The sequence below is a fragment of the Bufo bufo genome, chromosome 3, assembly GCF_905171765.1.
Source record: "Bufo bufo chromosome 3, aBufBuf1.1, whole genome shotgun sequence".
Classification (NCBI taxonomy): domain Eukaryota; kingdom Metazoa; phylum Chordata; class Amphibia; order Anura; family Bufonidae; genus Bufo; species Bufo bufo.
Genome location: NC_053391.1, coordinates 160,125,778 through 160,147,038, shown reverse-complemented (window position 1 = coordinate 160,147,038; position 21,261 = coordinate 160,125,778). Strand labels below are relative to the sequence as shown.

Here is a 21,261-nt window from a genome sequence, read left to right as displayed (position 1 = left end):
TGTACGGATAGCTATTAAAAAGACTAAATTCATTGTATATGCCTTACATCCGAGCCTCTCCTACTAAACTAATGAAAACACATACCCTATTGAATAGGACTTTTCTGCCACACCAGAAAAGAGTCAGCAGTGAGATACCGCCATTTTAATATGAGACCAATACACCATCTCAGCATACATTCTCCTCCATAAACATGACAGATTAATAGGCATGCAGGATCTGGGAAGAGTGCGACAATAAGCTGGGAAGCTCCTCAGGGGCGTGGATGCTGGATTTCAATCAGCATGTCATAGGACAGTCATGCTTCTTCCATACATTAGATTATCATCAGGATGGGTTGGTATTTATCTAATGCTTTTTCAGGGTGTTAAATTTACATGGGATTTTCAAAGTCCTATAGAGAAGCCTATAGAAAAAAACAAAATGCCATGCGGGGAATGCTGAGCTTTGAAAAAATGCCACAAACCCAGAAAACGTAAAAAAAAAAAAAAAGCTGGGTATGTAGACTTTTCAATAATTTGCTATAGACTTTAAAGTAACATCTGGTGCAGAGCCTCTGAGGAGGCTTATCTCACAGGAGAACAAAAAGATCAGGCATCCATACATATCAGATGGTCTTCTAGTCCTACCAAAAATGGTGGGTTTGGCCAATAACGGTCTACTGTATATGGGGGCTTGATATCTATTTCTGCATAGAACTAACTCCTATACAATGCGGGGTCCCCTATACAAAGGGAATCAGAAAATGATTTAAAGGGACACTTCCATAAAAATATCACTAGCAACCTATATGCAAGCTTAATAATTGGATGTTTTGTCTTGATATAATCTTTTGCAGTCACTCCCTATACAGTATTCCAAATCCGGTCATGGCTCTTTAACATCCTTTTTGTTTGGACTTTTAGAACAGCAAATGACCTCGCTCGACATTCTCAGTCAGACCATTTACTCTGACCAGAGACAGCCCCCAGTAGTGACTCAATTAGAGCATTATACATTACACTATGCAATGCTCTTCTGTGGGCATCTTTATCTAGGCCTACCAAGAGAACAACAGAGCTTCCATACGGTTTTCCCAAATCTACAGCTACTATTATCATGAGGATTACCTGGTAGATAACATTTTTCCCTCACAGCTTTAAAAATAGTATAATGTCCAGTCAAATGACAATGGATGACCTGTCTTTTTCGGTCTAATCAGTTGACTGCCAGAGAAGAAAAATTATTTGTATTCAATTTTCAATGGCATAGTACCGCCGAAATAAAAAAAGAGGCGAAAGTTTAAAAAAAATTCCTATGAATATTGAGTTTTAAAAAATACCCCTTTCCAATGGAAGTGTCACTTTAAAGAGAAAGCCGATTAAGGTAAAAAGTATGTTTCAGTCTAACCTTTTAGTTAAGGAGGACTTGTCCCCATGTAGTAAACACATTGACAAACACTCCACGTCAAAGGGAAGTGTTCCTTCACAGTGTCACTGGCAGCACTGACTGGACAGTATCCGAGTATGTAGGGACACACCCCAATGTGCCAATTTATTTATACATTTCTAGTAGGAATTACAGAGGAAGGGCACAAGATCTATGTGCTGCCTTGTTAGTAAATACTTGTATTCCTTATGACCCAAGACAGAAATGTCAAGAGAGCCGATAGATCCAAGCAATAAGTTAAGCAAATGAGAACAGTTGGCAGATATAAAAGCAATCATGTAAAAGTTACTCTAAAAACAACCCATGCCCGCCCAGGCCTTTACCACCCTTACAGCTGCACCACTAACGCTAAAGATTAAAAAGAGAATATGCAGATATTAATTCATGAGCTTTTTGTCTACATGTACATCTGGTAAGGGCACTTGGGACAACTTCTATTGAAAACCACATCTTTTTACATACAGATTTACCAATGTCAATGAGAAGAGAAGTATCGCTACTTTACATCCAGGAATGGTATGACCAGCATCTTCTGGTGATGATCACAACCCTTCCACCAGGTCTTCAGAGCACAGAACTGTATAGACCGTGCCGCATTTAGGAGAAGATTTTTTTTTGCCTGTTTTAGAACATTTTGCACCCCCTTCCTCATTTCCTGGGTCCGTGCACCATTTCCAACAGAGCCACTTTTTATTTAAACCATTTTACTCCAGGGATGGGGTTGCTTAACATGGTTACTCTCTATTCCCCTGATGACAGTTGTGACAAATTTACCATATATTGTGCGCATTTTGATAAATCTGTCACACACACAAAAAAAAGCTGATGAAAATGGAAAAGGCACTTTAGCTCTATCCAAGACAATGCCTTGTAAAGTCCAAATATTAACAGTCCCAGCAGAGGGAATATATAAAAAAAAAAAAATGTAAAAAAATGCTGGGCAAGTAGCACAACAATTACGACTTGGCGATATATTTTTGGTAGTTATTAAGTATATTTATAGTGGGGGAAAAAAATCATTCGTTCAGTTTGGATGTGATATTAAACAAAACGGATGCGGTTTCAGTTTCCTGACAAGCAAAAATGATAAAACAAAAGCAGAGATTTTCTAACTTTTTTTGGCAAGCCAGAGCATTAAAACAATTCATGAACCAAAATTGTAACATCAAACATGTAACAGGCACAATCTGACCAAGAACATTTGTAAAACGTCCACACAATATTTCTCCAAGCTGCTTACAACAGCCGTCCAATGAAAATAAAAAATAAAATAAAATTTGGATGTCCATCTGCTTTGGGAAGTTCATCTTGATGGGCAGCGCCGAGACACGAGGTGATCCAACTCCAGCATCTATTTTGCAAGCAAAGTACTCTGAGCTGCAGGAGGAGATGGAAACAGACATGGTATTACAACGCAATCACAAGAAGCCAGACGTGGTCACCTGTAACCATCGAAACCCACAATACCTTAGGTCATTTTTTTAGTTTTAAAATTCTGGGCAAATCAGCCGTGCACCAGCCACAAATGGAGTGGGCTCAGCTTGTGAAGCCGCCTCAGACACACCTCGTGCACAGTTCGATATGGCTTATGCAGGAACTAAAAAGTACCATCCTGTCTAAAGATATACTACGACATCGACATAATAAAGAATAAAACCAAGTGACGTGTTCAACATCCTGCTATTAAAGGGTTTGTTCGTACAGAAGAATCAGAGATGGCCAATACATGCAGACGGACTACTGAACAATACCAATCACTGGAAAGCAATTCCCCTCAATAAATATTATATTAGGGGAATTTTTTTTCAGTCGACTGTATTTGTTAATATTGTCAAAACTTCTTGGGATGCTAGAACATACAGGGCATTGTATATATCCTCCTGCAAGGCGGCCTGGCGGGCAGACACACTCCAGTGGTTATTAGCCAGGATGGCGATCACCACTAACAATGCCACCAACACAAAGGAAGGCAGCCGGCCTGTACGCCGCAGGGCTCCAAAGCCCACCATGATCGCCCCCTCGGCCTAGCCCTGTCCGATCTCACAAAGTCTTTCTCCCATTCTCCGCCGCTGCCAAACCTGCTGTGACAGCTGGTGAGCAGAGTCTGTAACTAATCATCGCTCATCTCTTTACTTTGATACCTTACTCTCAGCTCCGGTAACAGCAGGCAGTGCGGGCGGCGCTCACTCACTGACGTCACGCGCCTGTGCCGACCTAGTGGGAGGAGCAGGCGCGTGATGTCAGTGAGTGAGCGCCGCCCGCACTGCCTGCTGTTACCGGAGCTGAGAGTAAGGTATCAAAGTAAAGAGATGAGCGATGATAAAAGTTAAAGTTACAGATTACAGTTAAATGTACTCCTGTGAGCGTCGGATGGCACTTTTTAGGGGTAGATCTGTGGATGGCACCGTTTAGTGGGGGATCTGTGGATGGCACTTTTTAGGGGAGGGGGATGTTCCTAAAGTGTATGTAATAGCAGGAGGGGGGCGTGTTTAAGTGTGGAGAGCACCTATTGGTTGAGGTGCAGAAGCTAGTGCATGGGGAGCTCAATGCATTGTGGGTAGTGAGAGCAGGCTGGATTAGCTTCAGGATGAGTTATCAGGGGCCATCTTAACTGAATAAGGAAATTGCAGTTTTGTGCAGACTGGTTGCTAAGGGCTGGATCTTATGAAATATGGGGTAAGTCAGTCTAATGATTCTGGAATATCAGGGTAATAGTAACTACATATATGAAAATTGAAATTAGGGTCCAAAGGTGACAGTTATCCTTTAACCTCTTGGGGACACAGGGCGTACCTGTACGCCCTGATGTCCCGGTACTTAAAGGTCTGCAGATCGGGCAATGCAGTAATTTTAATGCCGGATCCGGCACTAATACATTCCAATGGAAATTAATGCCGGATCTGGCATTCCGCCAAGTGTTCCTGAATTTTGGCTGGAGAAAATACTGCAGCATGCTGTGGTATTTTCTCCGGCCAAATACCGTAAAAGGGACGGAACTGAAGACATCCTGATGCATACTGAACGGATTGCTTTCCATTGAGAATGCATTAGGACCAAACTGATGCGTTTTTTTTTCCGGTATTGAGCCCCTAGGACGGAACTCAATACGGGAAAACTCAAAAAACACTAGTGTGAAAGTACCCTTAGCCAACTCACTCAGCTGACCTAAGATTAAGCCCAAGATGAAACCAGGGTTGCCAACTGTCCAGAAATTTCTGGACAGTCATAAAAACAGGGTACCTTTCTGGCAAAAAAAAAAAAATTTGATGTGTCCGATTTTTTTTTGGGAGGCTGGTAGTACTTTAGCAGGTCACTGATTGTAATTATCTGAGCTGTCAGTAAATGCTGGGACTGTGCTCAGTATTAGTATCTGACCTACTGTATAGACACAGTATTACTAATAATCTTCATGGTTCAATAAAGTTTTCCAATTTGTCCACAAGAAATGTTGGATGTCCAGGATGTTTTGATAAAATGTCCAGAAAAAAATATAAATTTTAGGTTGGCAGTCCACGATGGAACAGATCAGCAGGAGACTGTCAGAATACTGCAGAAAATACTAAAGTCTGATGAACAGTGAGGACATCTACATTACTTATTTATTTCTAGCATTCATTTCTAGGCTAAGTTTTCCCTTTAAAAGTTCAATGTAACACCCGCATTACCAGAAAGCAGGTGCCCATGACATGTGCTTCCAGATGAGTAAACAAAGGATTTTAAGTTATACACTGCTCAAAAAAATAAAGGGAACACTTAAACAACACAATGTAACTCCAAGTCAATCACACTTCTGTGAAATCAAACTGTCCACTTAGGAAGCAACACTGAGTGACAATCAATTTCACATGCTATTGTGCAAATGGGATAGACAACAGGTGGAAATTATAGGCAATTAGCAAGACACCCCCAATAAAGGAGTGGTTCTGCAGGTGGTGACCTGACCACTTCTCAGTTCCTATGCTTCCTGGCTGATGTTTTGGTCACTTTTGAATGCTGGCGGTGCTTTCACTCTAGTGGTAGCATGAGACGGAGTCTACAACCCGCACAAGTGGCTCAGGTAGTGCAGCTTATCCAGGATGGCACATCAATGCAAGTTGTGGCAAGAAGGTTTGCTGTGTCTGTCAGCGTAGTGTCCAGAGCATGGAGGCGCTACCAGGAGAAGTGGAGGAGGCCGTAGGAGGGCAACAACCCAGCAGCAGGACCGCTACCTCCGCCTTTGTGCAAGGAGGAACAGGAGGAGCACTGCCAGAGCCCTGCAAAATGACCTCCAGCAGGCCACAAATGTGCATGTGTCTGCTCAAACGGTCAGAAACAGACTCCATGAGGGTGATATGAGGGCCCGACGTCCACAGGTGGGGGTTGTGCTTACAGCCCAACAAAGTGCAGGACGTTTGGCATTTGCCAGAGAACACCAAGATTGGCAAATTCGCCACTGGCGCCCTGTGCTCTTCACAGATGAAAGCAGGTTCACACTGAGCACATGTGACAGACGTGACAGAGTCTGGAGACGCCCGTGGAGAACGTTCTGCTGCCTGCAACATCCTCCAGCATGACCGGTTTGGCATTGGGTCAGTAATGGTGTGGGGTGGCATTTCTTTGGAGGGCCACACAGCCCTCCATGTGCTCGCCAGAGGTAGCCTGACTGCCATTAGGTACCGAGATGAGATCCTCAGACCCCTTGTGAGACCATATGCTGGTGCGGTTGGTCCTGGGTTCCTCCTAATGCAAGACAATGCTAGACCTCATGTGGCTGGAGAGTGTCAGCAGTTCCTGCAAGACGAAGGCATTGATGCTATGGACTGGCCCGCCCGTTCCCCAGACCTGAATCCAATTGAGCACATCTGGGACATCATGTCTCGCTCTATCCACCAACGTCACGTTGCACCACAGACTGTCCAGGAGTTGGCAGATGCTTTAGTCCAGGCCTGGGAGGAGATCCCTCAGGAGACCGTCCGCCACCTCATCAGGAGCATGCACAGGCGTTGTAGGGAGGTCATACAGGCACGTGAAGGCCACACACACTACTGAGCCTCATTTTGACTTGTTTTAAGGACATTACATCAAAGTTGGATCAACCTGTAGTGTGTTTTTCCACTTTAATTTTGAGTGTGACTCCAAATCCAGACCTCCATGGGTTGAAAAATTTGATTTCCATTTTTTTTATTTTTGTGTGATTTTGTTGTCAGCACATTCAACTATGTAAAGAACAAAGTATTTCAGAAGAATATTTAATTAATTCAGATCTAGGATGTTTTATTTTTGTGTTCCCTTTATTTTTTTGAGCAATCTTGGTGTTTTCTGGCAAATGCCAAACGTCCTGCACGGTGTTGGGCTGTAAGCACAACCCCCACCTGTGGACGTCGGGCCCTCATATCACCCTCATGGAGTCTGTTTCTGACTGTTTGAGCAGACACATGCACATTTGTGGCCTGCTGGAGGTCATTTTGCAGGGCTCTGGCAGTGCTCCTCCTGTTCCTCCTTGCACAAAGGCGGAGGTAGCGGTCCTGCTGCTGGGTTGTTGCCCTCCTACGGCCTCCTCCACGTCTCCTGATGTACTGGCCTGTCTCCTGGTAGCACCTCCATGCTCTGGACACTACACTGACAGACACAGCAAACCTTCTTGCCACAGCTCGCATTGATGTGCCATCCTGGATAAGCTGCACTACCTGAGCCACTTGTGTGGGTTGTAGACTCCGTCTCATGCTACCACTAAAGTGAAAGCACCGGCAGCATTCAAAAGTGACCAAAACATCAGCCAGGAAGCATAGGAACTGAGAAGTGGTCAGGTCACCACCTGCAGAACCACTCCTTTATTGGGGGTGTCTTGCTAATTGCCTATAATTTCCACCTGTTATCTATCCCATTTGCACAACAGCATGTGAAATTGATTGTCACTCAGTGTTGCTTCCTAAGTGGACAGTTTGATTTCACAGAAGTGCGATTGACTTGGAGTTACATTGTGTTGTTTAAGTGTTCCCTTTATTTTTTTGAGCAGTGTATATTTTACAGGCGATGGCACCTGTGGTACCAGTGTACAGTGTGCTGGCTATATTTGCCAATCCCTGATCTTCTTTCGGGCACCTCACTGCATGTGTCCTGACTGTATACAGCGTCAGGAGATAGTGAACGAAGGCGCGCACTATGACCTGACGCTATGCAACATCAGGTCACAGTGCAGAGCAGGCCGGAAGAAGAGCAGGGAGCGGTGAGTGTCAGCACTATCCGGAGCTTGGGGGGTCTGATCTGAGGAGCAATGTGGGTCTTATCTAAGGTATGGAACTTGGCTCTGATAGGAGGATGAATCTGGGTATGAAGGAGGTCTGATGAAAAATATATCCCCCCCCCCCCCCCCCCCCGTATATCCTAGGTGTGTCTTATGGTTCAGTGCATTTTATAGTCCATAAAAATACGGTAACCTGTTATATGAAGGGAGATGTAGGAATAGATGTGATCAGATGCCCTATAAGCACACATTATCAGCAACCCTTACCTTGAGGTTCTGACTGTTCTACTTTATGACTGTCCATGTTCACGTTTTCTGGATCATCTGAAATGAGATACATTACTTACAATATAGATGATAATGATAAATCAATTTTAATTAGCCAATTTTATTTTTGCTTTAACTTTTAAAAAAAATTTCATTCACATTGCCATGAGGGCTTATTTTTAGCGGTACAAATGTTGTATTTTAATATGTCACCATACCTTATAATGGAAAAAAGGGGGAAAAATAAATCTTTGGTGAAACTGAAACAAGAAAATGCAATTCCACCACGTTTTTTGTGTTGTGTGTTTACGGCGTTCGCCATGTGCTAAAAATGACATGGCAAGCTTATCTTACAGGTTGGTACAATTATGGAGATACCAAATTTATATAGTTTCTAGTATGTTTTACTAAAAAATAAATAAATACCTTAATTATTTTTTTTATGTTAACATTGGCATATTTTCCTTTTTTATGTCTATAGAACTGTGTGAAGGCTCATTTTTTTGAGGGACAAAATGTAGTTTTTATTTGTACCTTTTTGGGGGTATATACTTTTTTTGATCACTTTTTATTCCTTTTTTTTGGGGGGGGGGAACATGGGGAGAAATGATATAACGAAAAAAAAAAAAAATATATATATATATATATATATATATATATATATATATGGATATTCCCCCCCCCCACAATTCACTGCATGGTACAATTGATATTTTGCAAGTCAATTGAATAAGAGTAATACCAGATTTCTATACATTAAGTTTTATGACTTTTGTGCAAGAATAACTTAAAAAAAATATATAGATCATTTTGTGTATACTGAGAGCCTTAGCGCTGTTATTTTGTCCTCTATGGAGCTGTGTGAGTAAATTGTTTTTAGCAGAAGGACCATTCGTTTTTATTGGTACCAAGATAATATTTATTCAGCTTTTTGGAGGAGGGATGAGCAAAAAAAAAAGTCCACTGTGCGGTTTAAATGATACGATAACTTAAAGGGGTTGTATCCTCTCGCCATTACTAAGGCGACACTAAGCCCCCACCATTGGCGCTCCACTGTTTCAGTAGCTAACATTGCTTGCTGTGATATGCGGTTTCTGTAGGTCCCTTGCACTGTAACGGGAGCTACTGAAACAGCAGAGCGCCAGCCCGCTTCACTGTTACCCAGCTACCTGGTGGTCAAGGCTTTGTCTCATATGATAAATGTAGGACAGGTAGTTACAGATATGGCAATACGAAATTTGTATATGTTTTTTCATAGTTTACCATAATAAATGACTGACTTTAAATTATAAAAATGTTTTTCTTGGTATATGAAACCATCCCGCCATTACTGTTATGCCTCTGGCTGCCACACCAACACCAGCACCCCACGACTGTGTCCTGGAAGACTGGTGGAGTGATAGGAGACCCCTTCCTCTGTCAAATGTCTTAGGTGCTGCGGCTGTTGACCACGGCATCTAAGGGGCTAAAGTAGCTCCGATCCTGGACATTGTAGTGGTTACCCAGCTGTCTATTACAGACGGCTCCCACTACGAATGGCAGAGACTCAACTGCTATGCCCGCTCCATCCCCACCACATAAATGTAGGTCGTGGTGCGGGAAGTTATCCCTCACCTCCATGTACAGTTACATTGTGGGGCGGGAAGGATTTGAAGGGATAATCTATCCTTAGGAATGGTCATCAATATCAGATCAGCGGGGGTCAGGCTCTGAGCACTGTATAATGGCTGCGCCGGGTTCCTGCAGCTCTCTACTATTTACTTGATTAGGACTGTCACTTTGAAACCTCCTGACAGGTCTTTCTTTCCTTAGAAACCTGACAGGTCTGATGTTCAGGAAGCAAGTTCTACAGCTGGAGGAGCGGAGCAGAATGATACCGCGTATAGTTCTGTGCAAAAAGACTCCGCAGAACTTGGATTTCATTTACTTAACTCCCTGCTCTTTCAAGGCTCCGTGGTCCAGAGGGCAGGTCTACTTGGCGATGGTCAGCCATCTCTGTATGACAGAGCGATAGATGTCAATCGCTAAGCAGGAGCACCCACTGGACTATTAGGCAAATTCTAAGTTAAATTGAAGTTTTTCCCATAAAACTATCTAGCAGACTGCTTAGCTCCACGCGCCAGGCTGCCACAGACAGGACTGCACGTATGGGAAAGGTTCCCTTTAAATGACATGAATAAAGTAGTAACCACTCTGTGCACTTTTGGGGTTGAGCCAGCGGTAAACAATATTGTGGATGGAGGCCGACATGAACAGGTCATTAGTACTTTACCTGCATTGCCTTTGAAGCAGAGCTTTTTCTTCTGGTAAGCTATGAAACTCGATACCGCCCCGACTGCTGCCACGGCCACCGCACTGACCACACCGGCCAACACGCTCTGATTGCCTGCAATGTACAAAGCATTTTGAGGTGGTAATTAATCATAATCCATGTCAATTACATCTGTCATTGAAAATGTTTTTAATTGTTTGCAATTAATAAAAGAGGCACTCCTCTCTTCCAGGCAGCTCCGTTACAGTGCCAATGGTTCCATCAGTGTGGATCAGAAGCTGCCAACTTCACTGGTGCAGCCATGGCCTCAATGGCATCATGTGCAGATTAAGGACACGTGACTGCTGAGGTGCATGTGATGGAGGGGATGTCAGGGAACTGGAAGCACTGGGGACAGGACTGGCTGCGCTGGAATGCAGCAGCCTGGAAGAAGGGGGGGGGTATTATTTTACTTTACTGTAGGGTTGTTTTGGGTATTGAAAATTCGATACCCAATTGATACTTTTACACCAGTATCGATTCGGTACTGTGATGTACATTTCTTCGATACTAGACTGCGCAGCCTAGTAGCTTCTCTTATAAAGAGAACATGGCGTGTGCCGCGCAAGTTCTCTCCGGCCAGACAGTGGAGAAGGAGGGAACCCCTTTCTCCTATGACGTGGTCGCCGCTGAGCCCAATGAATGGGCGGGTAATTCATGCAGGAGGGGGGACGTGGGCTTTTACTATGCAGTGGGGGCTGCCTGCCCTGCTGCACCATCATTACCATACACTGTGTATGATCAGGACAGCCCTGACCTGCGCTGTGCGCTACAGTCTGTAATGCATATCGCTCTCATCATCATAAGAGCACAGCAGGGCCGACAGTACTAGTAGCTTAACTGTGCAAAACAGGTTACTAGAAGTTCCTCTGTTGCACTGAAAGAGTTAACAGGGACAGCTCTGATCTGGAAAGGAAAGGGTTACCCAGGCGCTGCCACTCACTGTATTTCTGTGATTCAGGGCAGCAGAAATGAAGGACGAGCAGCTCAGCCAATAAAAGAGAGAAGGCGAGTCAAGACAGCCAATCAGATGGAAGACCCTCCCTGTCTGCAGTTTATACCGGAGAGTAAAGACACGTGCTTCTGCCTGGGCTCTTAGGTTTCCCGGGAAGAGGAAGGTGGGGGACACTGCATTGTGTGTACAGTGTGTGTATATGTGACAGTGGGGGTGTGGGGCAGTGACTGTATAGTGTGTATATGTGACAGTGGGGGGGCAGTGACTGCATAGTATGTATATGTGACAGTGGGGGCAGTGACTGCATAGTGTGTATATGTGACAGTGGGGGCAGTGACTGCATAGTGTGTATATGTAACAGTGGGGGGGCAGTGACTGCATAGTATGTATATGTGACAGTGACTGCATAGTGTGTATATGTGACAGTGGGGGCAGTGACTGCATAGTGTGTATATGTAACAGTGGGGGGGCAGTGACTGCATAGTGTGTATATGTGACAGTGACTGCATAGTGTGTATATGTAACAGTGGGGGGGCAGTGACTGCATAGTATGTATATGTGACAGTGACTGCATAGTGTGTATATGTGACAGTGGGGGCAGTGACTATAGTGTGTATATGTGACAGTGGGGGGGCAGTGACTGCATAGTGTGTATATGTGACAGTGGGGCAGTGACTGCATAGTATGTATATGTGACAGTGACTGTATAGTGTGTATATGTGACAGTGGGGGGGCAGTGACTGCATAGTGTGTATATGTAACAGTGGGGGGGCAGTGACTGCATAGTGTGTATATGTGACAGTGGGGGCAGTGACTGCATAGTGTGTATATGTAACAGTGGGGGCAGTGACTGCATAGTGTGTATATGTGACAGTGGGGGCAGTGACTGCATAGTGTGTATATGTGACAGTGGGGGGGCAGTGACTGCATAGTGTGTATATGTGACAGTGGGGGCAGTGACTGCATAGTGTGTATATGTAACAGTGGGGGGGCAGTGACTGCATAGTGTGTATATGTGACAGTGGGGCAGTGACTGCATAGTATGTATATGTGACAGTGACTGCATAGTGTGTATATGTAACAGTGGGGGGGCAGTGACTGCATAGTATGTATATGTGACAGTGACTGCATAGTGTGTATATGTGACAGTGGGGGCAGTGACTATAGTGTGTATATGTGACAGTGGGGGGGCAGTGACTGCATAGTGTGTATATGTGACAGTGGGGCAGTGACTGCATAGTATGTATATGTGACAGTGACTGTATAGTGTGTATATGTGACAGTGGGGGGGCAGTGACTGCATAGTGTGTATATGTAACAGTGGGGGGGCAGTGACTGCATAGTGTGTATATGTGACAGTGGGGGCAGTGACTGCATAGTGTGTATATGTAACAGTGGGGGCAGTGACTGCATAGTGTGTATATGTGACAGTGGGGGCAGTGACTGCATAGTGTGTATATGTGACAGTGGGGGGGCAGTGACTGCATAGTGTGTATATGTGACAGTGGGGGCAGTGACTGCATAGTGTGTATATGTAACAGTGGGGGCAGTGACTGCATAGTGTGTATATGTGACAGTGGGGGCAGTGACTGCATAGTGTATATATGTGACAGTGGGGCAGTGACTGCATAGTATGTATATGTGACAGTGGGGGCAGTGACTGCATAGTGTGTATATGTGACAGTGGGGGCAGTGACTGCATAGTGTGTATATGTGACAGTGACTGTATAGTGTGTATATATGTGACAGTGGGGGCAGTGACTGCATAGTGTGTATATGGGGCAGTGACTGCATAGTGTGTGTATATATGTGACAGTGGGGGCAGTGACTGCATAGTGTGTGTATATATGTGACAGTGGGGGCAGTGACTGCATAGTGTGTGTATATATGTGACAGTGGGGGCAGTGACTGTATAGTGTGTATATGTGACAGTGGGGGCAGTGACTGCATAGTGTGTGTATATATGTGACAGTGGGGGCAGTGACTGTATAGTGTGTATATGTGACAGTGGGGGCAGTGACTGCATAGTAGGGGTGCACCGAAAAGATCGGCCGAAAATTGGCCTAATCCATTTCGGCCGATATTGGAACATATCAGCAGAAAATATGGGGTTTGGGATTTGTGGGATTTGTCACCCGCGCCGGGCGGGCGGTTTACTTTAAGTCACTGCATCTTTATTTTACCTTACAATCGTGACGCTCCAGTAACAACTCTGCAGGCAGAGCGGAGGGCGGCGTAACGTCACTTACTCACGTGACGCACCTGCTCCGCCCACTTTATGAATGAAGGAGGCGGAGCAGGTGCGTCACGTGAGTAAGTGACGTTACTCCGCCCTCCACTCTGCCTGCAGAGTTGTTACTGGAGCGTCACGATTGTAAGGTAAAATAAAGATGCCGTGAGTGATTAGTCTGCTGTGAGCAGCAGGGCCGGGGCTGTTATGGGTAGGGGGATCAGTCTATGGCACTGCTATGGGGAGGGGGGATCTGTGCACTGTTATGGGGAGGGGGGATCTGTGCACTGTTATGGGGAGGGGGGATCTGTGCACTGTTATGGGGAGGGGGGATCTGTGCACTGTTATGGGGAGGGGGGATCTGTGCACTGTTATGGGGAGGGGGGATCTGTGCACTGTTATGGGGAGGGGGGATCTGTGCACTGTTATGGGGAGGGGGGATCTGTGCACTGTTATGGGGAGGGGGGATCTGTGCACTGTTATGGGGAAAGGGATCTGTGCACTGTTATGGGGAAAGGGATCTGTGCACTGTTATGGGGAAAGGGATCTGTGCACTGTTATGGGGAAAGGGATCTGTGCACTGTTATGGGGAAAGGGATCTGTGCACTGTTATGGGGAAAGGGATCTGTGCACTGTTATGGGGAAAGGGATCTGTGCACTGTTATGGGGAAAGGGATCTGTGCACTGTTATGGGGAAAGGGATCTGTGCACTGTTATGGGGAAAGGGATCTGTGCACTGTTATGGGGAAAGGGATCTGTGCACTGTTATGGGGAAAGGGATCTGTGCACTGTTATGGGGAAAGGGATCTGTGCACTGTTATGCCCATAACAGTGCACATATCCCCCCCCTCCATAACAGCGCCACCCACAGATGAATTTCATTCATGAAAAAGAATTATTAATAAAATCATTAAAAAAAAAGTATTTTAAAAGTATTTGGGCAAAAAGGCAGTTTCGGTTTCGGGTCAAGGGCATCCTGAATTTTCGGACCAGAATTTTCATTTCGGTGCACCCCTACTGCATAGTGTGTATATGTGACAGCATAGTGTGTATATGTGACAGTGGGGGCAGTGACTGCACAGTGTGTATATGTGACAGTGGGGGCAGTGACTATAGTGTGTATATGTGACAGTGGGGGCAGTGACTGCATAGTGTGTATATGTGACAGTGGGGGCAGTGACTGCATAGTGTGTATATGTGACAGTGACTGTATAGTGTGTATATGTGACAGTGGGGGGCAGTGACTGCATAGTGTGTATATGTGACAGTGGGGGGGCAGTGACTGCATAGTGTGTATATGTGACAGTGGGGGGGCAGTGACTGCATAGTGTGTATATGTGACAGTGGGGGCAGTGACTGCATAGTGTGTATATGTGACAGTGGGGGCAGTGACTGCATAGTGTGTATATGTGACAGTGACTGTATAGTGTGTATATATGTGACAGTGGGGGGCAGTGACTGCATAGTGTGTATATGTGACAGTGGGGGCAGTGACTGCATAGTGTGTATATGTGACAGTGGGGGGGCAGTGACTGCATAGTGTGTATATGTGACAGTGGGGGCAGTGACTGCATAGTGTGTATATGTGACAGTGGGGGGCAGTGACTGCATAGTGTGTATATGTGACCGTGGGGGCAGTGACTGCATAGTGTACAGTGTGTGTCAGGCAGCCAGCAAGATTTGGGGTTAATGTGACTCATTAACCCCAATCTTGCCACTTTCGTGTTTTAAACATGATTGGGGGGGGGGGGGGGGGTCACTTATTTTTAATGTCAGGCTAGGCACACGCTTTTGGACTGGACCCCATGTGCCTCACATTAATAGTAAGCAAGGTTTTTCTGCTTAATTCAATCAACATTTTACGTTTAAATAATCAAAAGTTTTTTTTGTGTTTTATTTTATTTAATTCCCCCCCCCCCTGCATGGTATAGAGTATTGCAATACTTTTTTATGATATCGAAACCGAATCAAAATTGTGGTATCGAAACAGCCCTACTTTACTGTAGACCTATTCAAGCCCTTATTCTAACACCATAATAACATGGTGCCGAACCAGTAGGGTTTACAATGCATCTACACATAACTACTAAGCCACTTGTGGGTCATACCTTCTCCTTGACCCTGTCCATCTGCACCTACAAGACAAGATAAACAGTGACCATTACGGAACACATTACTTTCCAGATGGGAGAACATGCATGGTAGGTTAGAAGAGTGGAAGCAGAATCAGGCGGACTACAGTCATCGACACAGAGATTTCAGTAGGTAAAGCTGATCCGAGAAACCCTCCAACATACATTTTAGAGAAGACACACACCTAGAGGTCTATTGAGGAATTCCATTCTCAGCCATTCCCTAAAGCAGTATGGTCATCAAAACACTTCCAATTGGCAATCACCCCAGTAATAATAATCCTGCCGGGTGTTTGGCATCTTGTAACCTGAAGCAGCAGGTCAGCAGTATCTCAGAATACAGGCTGCTGTAAAAGGCGCGAGATCCTGATCCGTCATTAGGGTATTGCTGACCCAGCGATTCCACAATAGAACGTTAAAGGGTCTCAGAAGGAGAAGGACACAGTACACAGTGATGAGGAGATGCATGGAGACCTACCAGATGATGGTTGCATTGCACGACCTAGCAAAGGTTGCAAGCAAAACACACGCAGGATTAGAAGAAGCTAAAGACATTATGTTAACAAGACTACAAGCGATCAGTTATCTCCGAAACATTGAGCATCTGGTTAATACAGGGGTGAATTGTATTACCGCTTTCAATTCAGTTCCTGGGAACATCTCTAATACAGAATTTCAAGGGGAAGGAATTATTTTTTTTTTTTTTTTTATTTAAAAATGTCATGGATGTGAATAATAAACAGCTTTGGCCAAGTGACAAACTATTTAAGCAAAGCAGGTGAAAGGCCTGTCTACAAGTGCAAGCGCGCAGCTCTGCGTTGTGCCTGGCTGCAGCAGCGTCATCAGCCATTAAGCGCTGCTCATTTTTAGGATCAAAGCCCGGACAGCTTGGGGTGGTTTCACATCTCGTCTTATGTCTCAGTTTGATGTATACGTTAGAAAAAAAAAAGGATTTAAAAAAAAACTAAAACGCAGCACACAACGTTCTTTTATCCTGCAGAGTCCGGTAAAAAAAAGTATACTTTTTTTTTTTTTAAAACAGAACTCTATGGTGAATGGATGCCACTGTATGGCATCAGTCTAAAGGTCCATTCACACATCCATTCCACCGATCCGCAAAACACGGACACCGGCAATGTACGTTTCACATTTTGCGGACCGCACATCGCCAGCACTTTAATAGAAAATGCCTAATCTTGCTACCAATTGTGGACAAGAATAGGACATGTTCTATTTTTTTCGGGAACGGAATTGCGGATCCGGACAGCACATAGTGTGGCACCACAGGCAAAATGCGGAACAGAATTGCGGACGTGTGAATGGAACCTAAGGCAGGGATGGCCAACCTGCGGCTCTCCAGCTGTTGCACAACTACAACTCCCAGCATGTCTGCAACTATCAGTTTACATCAGGGCATGGTGGGAATTGCAGTTTAACAACAGCTGGAGAGCCGTAGGTTGGCCATCCCTGGTCTAAGGCATCCGTTTAACGTATGCGTTTTTTGTATCCGTTAAACGGATGGGAAAAACGTGATGTGAACCCACCCTTAGACATTGTTAATGCTCAGCTTTCTTGTACTGCGCAAGCTTTCATAGTGCAAGGAAACAGTCGCCACTGCAGCCTGCTCAAATGCATTCTAGCCCATCTTTAATAAAAAGGTATCTGCCATTTACCACTTGGCTTATCATCATGTCCTGCAATAAAGAAACAAAAAAACGCACATGAAAATAGAGGTGTATAGCGGTATACACTACGGTGGGCAACTGATGCAGATTTCTAATCACACAGTCCAGGAAGCTATGGCATAGAATATCCTTCATAGCTGCCTTTTTCAGTTCAGAGACTGACAGAATTCTGCCACTAGAGGGCACACCATCTAACAGTCAGCATGGCGACCCATAGAAAATCGGAAATTTTACAGAGTCAGAATTCTTGGAAAATGTTGGGAAAAAAGAAAATCGGACTATATTAAAAAGAATTGTAGGTGACTCCATTCATGAGGATTTGTGGAGAGAGCAGGAGACTATGTAAACCATAGTGCCGATTTTGTACAGAATCTGATACAGGATTGGTATCTGTACACACAGAGGGCACCCGGAGGTAAGTCTCCATACACATCTATGGGTGCCCTATTATACATATTGCACACAGTACATTAAAGGGGTTATCCAAAGTAGAAGACATGTCCCCTTATATAGATTATACTTGCCCCACTCCCCGGCACCCGTGTCCCCTCTGACGCCAGATGTTTTAATCTGCATGACGGGGAGGTGCAGCAGCGGCCGAACAGGGACCAGGGGCCACACAGGTGCTGGGAGAAGTATAATCTATATGAGGGGCCCAGGCATGTTTTATACTTTGGCCAACTCCTCTAAAGTTACAGAGCGCCCAGAAGCGTACACAGTACATAGTCTTGTTCCCACTGCGTCTGGGTAGCCATTAAGGTTTACAAATCCCACGTCTGATTTTCACATAGTTGAAACGGTCATCAGCTTTATTGTGTTCTCTTTTATCGGAGGAGGATGTGATACTAATAATCCTAATTACCATCCTCGTTACAAAGGGACGCAAACACCTACTCGCGTCTCCACAGACAATGGAAGAGATTTCTTGAGAATATAATCCTTCTGTCCTATCTGCCACACTATTCAGCCTGAGGCCCCATCTTCTCAGTGAGTCATCTACCATGGGAAGGTTTTCCTGGATGTAGGGGGCAGAAGGTGCCACCCTCCGATCAGTATTGAGCGACTCCAGTGGTTTATTAAAGGGGTTGTCCAACATTTGGACACAGGCAGGGGCTGGTGTAAAATAATAGTATGTGACCGCTGCAGCCAGGGGTGCACCACCAATGAGGCCAGGTGAGGCGATCGCAGCACCAGGTAGGGGCAAGAGGAAGGGCCATGGGCAATGAGAGCTTTCATTGTGGCAAAGGGGTTAGGTTAAGGAATTGGCATTGGGGGGGCAACATTTTAGTTTTCGCCTCAGGCATCAGAAAGGCTAGGGGCACCCCTGGCTGCAGCAGTCATTTGTTGTTGACCTAAAATCAGCACTGAAGCTCTGCAAATGGTGGCTAGGACTGCTGGAGCGGTGGGCAAGTCAACGGGTCAGCTTATTTTGTTATTTTACGCCAGCCCCTTCCTGTGCCCAGATGTGATGATTTGGGATCCCAGCAGATTAGACGCGTGTACTCTATCCTTAGTGTAATATCATAGAACAACCCCTTTCAGTTTCTCATGAATGTGTTTTTTTCAAATGAAGACCACTCCGGCCCGCACCCATTTACATTTACAGGACAGGAGTATCACCCAGAAGAGTGTGGTACCAGTACCAGCCACTAGGTGGAGCAGTGAATGAAGTTCCTGGAGATAATAAACCCATCCGCAGAAATATGATCTAGATGAACACTCCTACAGTGGAATAGGTCTGCTGCTGAGGTTCCAAATGTAAAGCAAGCACAACATAAAAAAATCCCAATTATAAAGCTCCTGGAAGGTGCGAGGCATGTTCTGTAGCGTACATTGAGGCGCATCTCTATACACCTTGTTCCAAAAAATTCTATATACACCAGTTCCTATGACAGCCCAGGGATTTTTCCAGTAATGATGTACGGCACATCAATAAGATATTCATAAAGTAATGATCACTATCCTAAGAGAGGGCTGTCTGCAGAGAGAGTAAACCATGCGTGTGCGATTGCTTTTCATTCAAATTTAAAGGGTTTTGTCACTTAAATGGCATTTATCATGTAGAGAAAGTTAATTCAAGCCACTTACTAATGTATTGTGATTGTCCATATTATACACAGCTCGTATCTATGACCAGCCTGCAATACAGCACCAGTGGTCGTGCCTGCACACTATAGTAAAAAAGCACGGCACTATGTGCGCTCCCACAGTCTTGCCCACCAGAGAGGCCGGAACTTTTTCCTCGCAGTGTATAATGTGATGGAAAGGAAGCAATATGGACAATCACAATACATTAGTAAGTGCCTTGTATTAACTTTCTCTACATGATACATGCCATTTGCTGAAGTGACAACCCTTTAAGGAATATATATGCATAATAGATTAATTAATAAGATGGGTTTAGGGTACATTCACATGACCTTAAGTGTTTTGCAGTCCGCAAATTGCGTAAACACACAGATACTGGTCGTGTGCATTTTGCAAAAACACACGCGGCCAGACTACTTTCACACTAGCGTTTCTATTTTCCGGTATTGAGATCCATCAAAGGATCTCAATACCGGAAAAAAAACGCTTCCGTTTTGTCCCCATTCATTGTCAATGGGGACAAAACGTAACTGAACAGAACGCTACCGGAGAGCAAACCGCAGCATGCTGTGGTTTTCTTTCCATCATAGGATGCGGAGCAAGACAAATCCATCATGACTCCCAATGCAAGTCAATGGAGTTCATGAGGGATCCGTGTTGGGTACGTTAAAGATAATACAACTGGATCCATAACGGATGCAGATAGTTGTATTATCAGTAACGGAAGCGTTTTTGCTGAGCCCTGCCGGATGCAGTAAAAGTGCTAGTGCGAAAGTAGTCCAAGATAGAAGTGACTATAGAATAGGACATGTTCTATGTTTTTTGCAGGGCCGTGGAAAGGAAGTACAGAGACGCGGACAGCACACGGCGTGTTGTCCGCATCCGTTGCGCAACCCATAAATACGGTCGTGTGAATGTACCCTTAAAGGTTCAGTATCCCATTAACAGAACACCATGTGCATTACATGACTACGGCCAAGTGCGCAGTCCACATCACTCAGCTATGACGGCTATTTGATGTGGCCCATGTTGCTAAGGAATCTACAAAAACAGGAAGACAAACAGTGCGGTATGTAACGAGTATTATTCACCACGCTGAAGGAAATCCTATTCTCTAGTGTGTGCTGGAAACATCAGAGAAATCACTATACCTGACTAACCGTCCTACACACATTATGGGGGGGATTTAGGTTTGCGCCTCTTTCTGGTCATTAGATAAATCTGTTTTGGCTCTTTTTTTTTCCGATGTTCATTATTTGAGGTTTGTGCCACACCTAACACTTTGGAGTCTAAACCAAATGGGGCTAACAGGAATTCATGTGTTAAACACACTAAGAGAATAAAGCTATTTCATGTACGGTATGTATAGACATCTTACCTCTAGGGTCCTCAGGGCCAAGTTCACCAAGATCACCGTCGCCAATATCTAAACCGGAAAGAGAAAAAAGACCCAACACATTGGCTGCGATTAGACAGACAATTCTGGAACATCGATGCTTAGGACTATGTCGAGGCAGCATTCTATTATTCCTACTAGAAACCTCTAAATCATTTGCCAGCAGTCGACATTAAAGCTTCCGCTGGGTGTCACCAGTTGCGGGTGTAACTCTGCACAGTCTGACACTGCTAACACAGATTGAATAGTGTCCGCGCGTGCAGGGTCACATCCCCAGTTGGAGCCTTAGGCCTCTTTCACACGAACGATACGGATTGGCTCCGGATGCGTTCAGTGAAACTCGCACCATTTTGCAAGTTTTGTCAGTTTTTTCTGCGTGGGTGCAATGCGTTTTGATGAGGTTTTTCACGCGCGTGATAAAAAACTGAAGGTTTACAAACATCTCTTGGCAACCATCAGTGAAAAACGCATCGCATCCGCACTTGCTTCCGTGTTTCACAGGTTTTTCACTGAAGCCCTGTTGACTTCTATGGGACCAGGGTTGC

General features: G+C 44.9%; 1 protein-coding gene across 4 annotated transcripts in view; it reads right to left on the bottom strand.

The window, feature by feature from the left end:
- Positions 1–395: 395 nt before the first annotated feature.
- The window catches only part of LOC120994872 (CD99 antigen-like), a 71,322-nt gene continuing 50,456 nt past the window's right edge, over positions 396–21,261 (bottom strand). For 2 of the 4 annotated variants that reach the window (XM_040423741.1, XM_040423743.1), the window contains 7 exons: positions 20,699–20,746; positions 17,221–17,241; positions 16,026–16,049; positions 15,524–15,550; positions 10,192–10,305; positions 7,920–7,976; positions 396–2,806 (listed from right to left, as the gene is read on the bottom strand). In XM_040423741.1, coding sequence (XP_040279675.1) covers positions 2,781–2,806; positions 7,920–7,976; positions 10,192–10,305; positions 15,524–15,550; positions 16,026–16,049; positions 17,221–17,241; positions 20,699–20,746 — 317 coding nt within the window. In that variant the 3' untranslated portion in view covers positions 396–2,780. Of the gene's footprint in view, positions 2,807–7,919; positions 7,977–10,191; positions 10,306–15,523; positions 15,552–16,025; positions 16,050–17,211; positions 17,242–20,698; positions 20,747–21,261 lie in introns of all 4 variants that reach the window. The other 2 variants (XR_005777488.1, XM_040423742.1) reach the window with 2 other exon arrangements.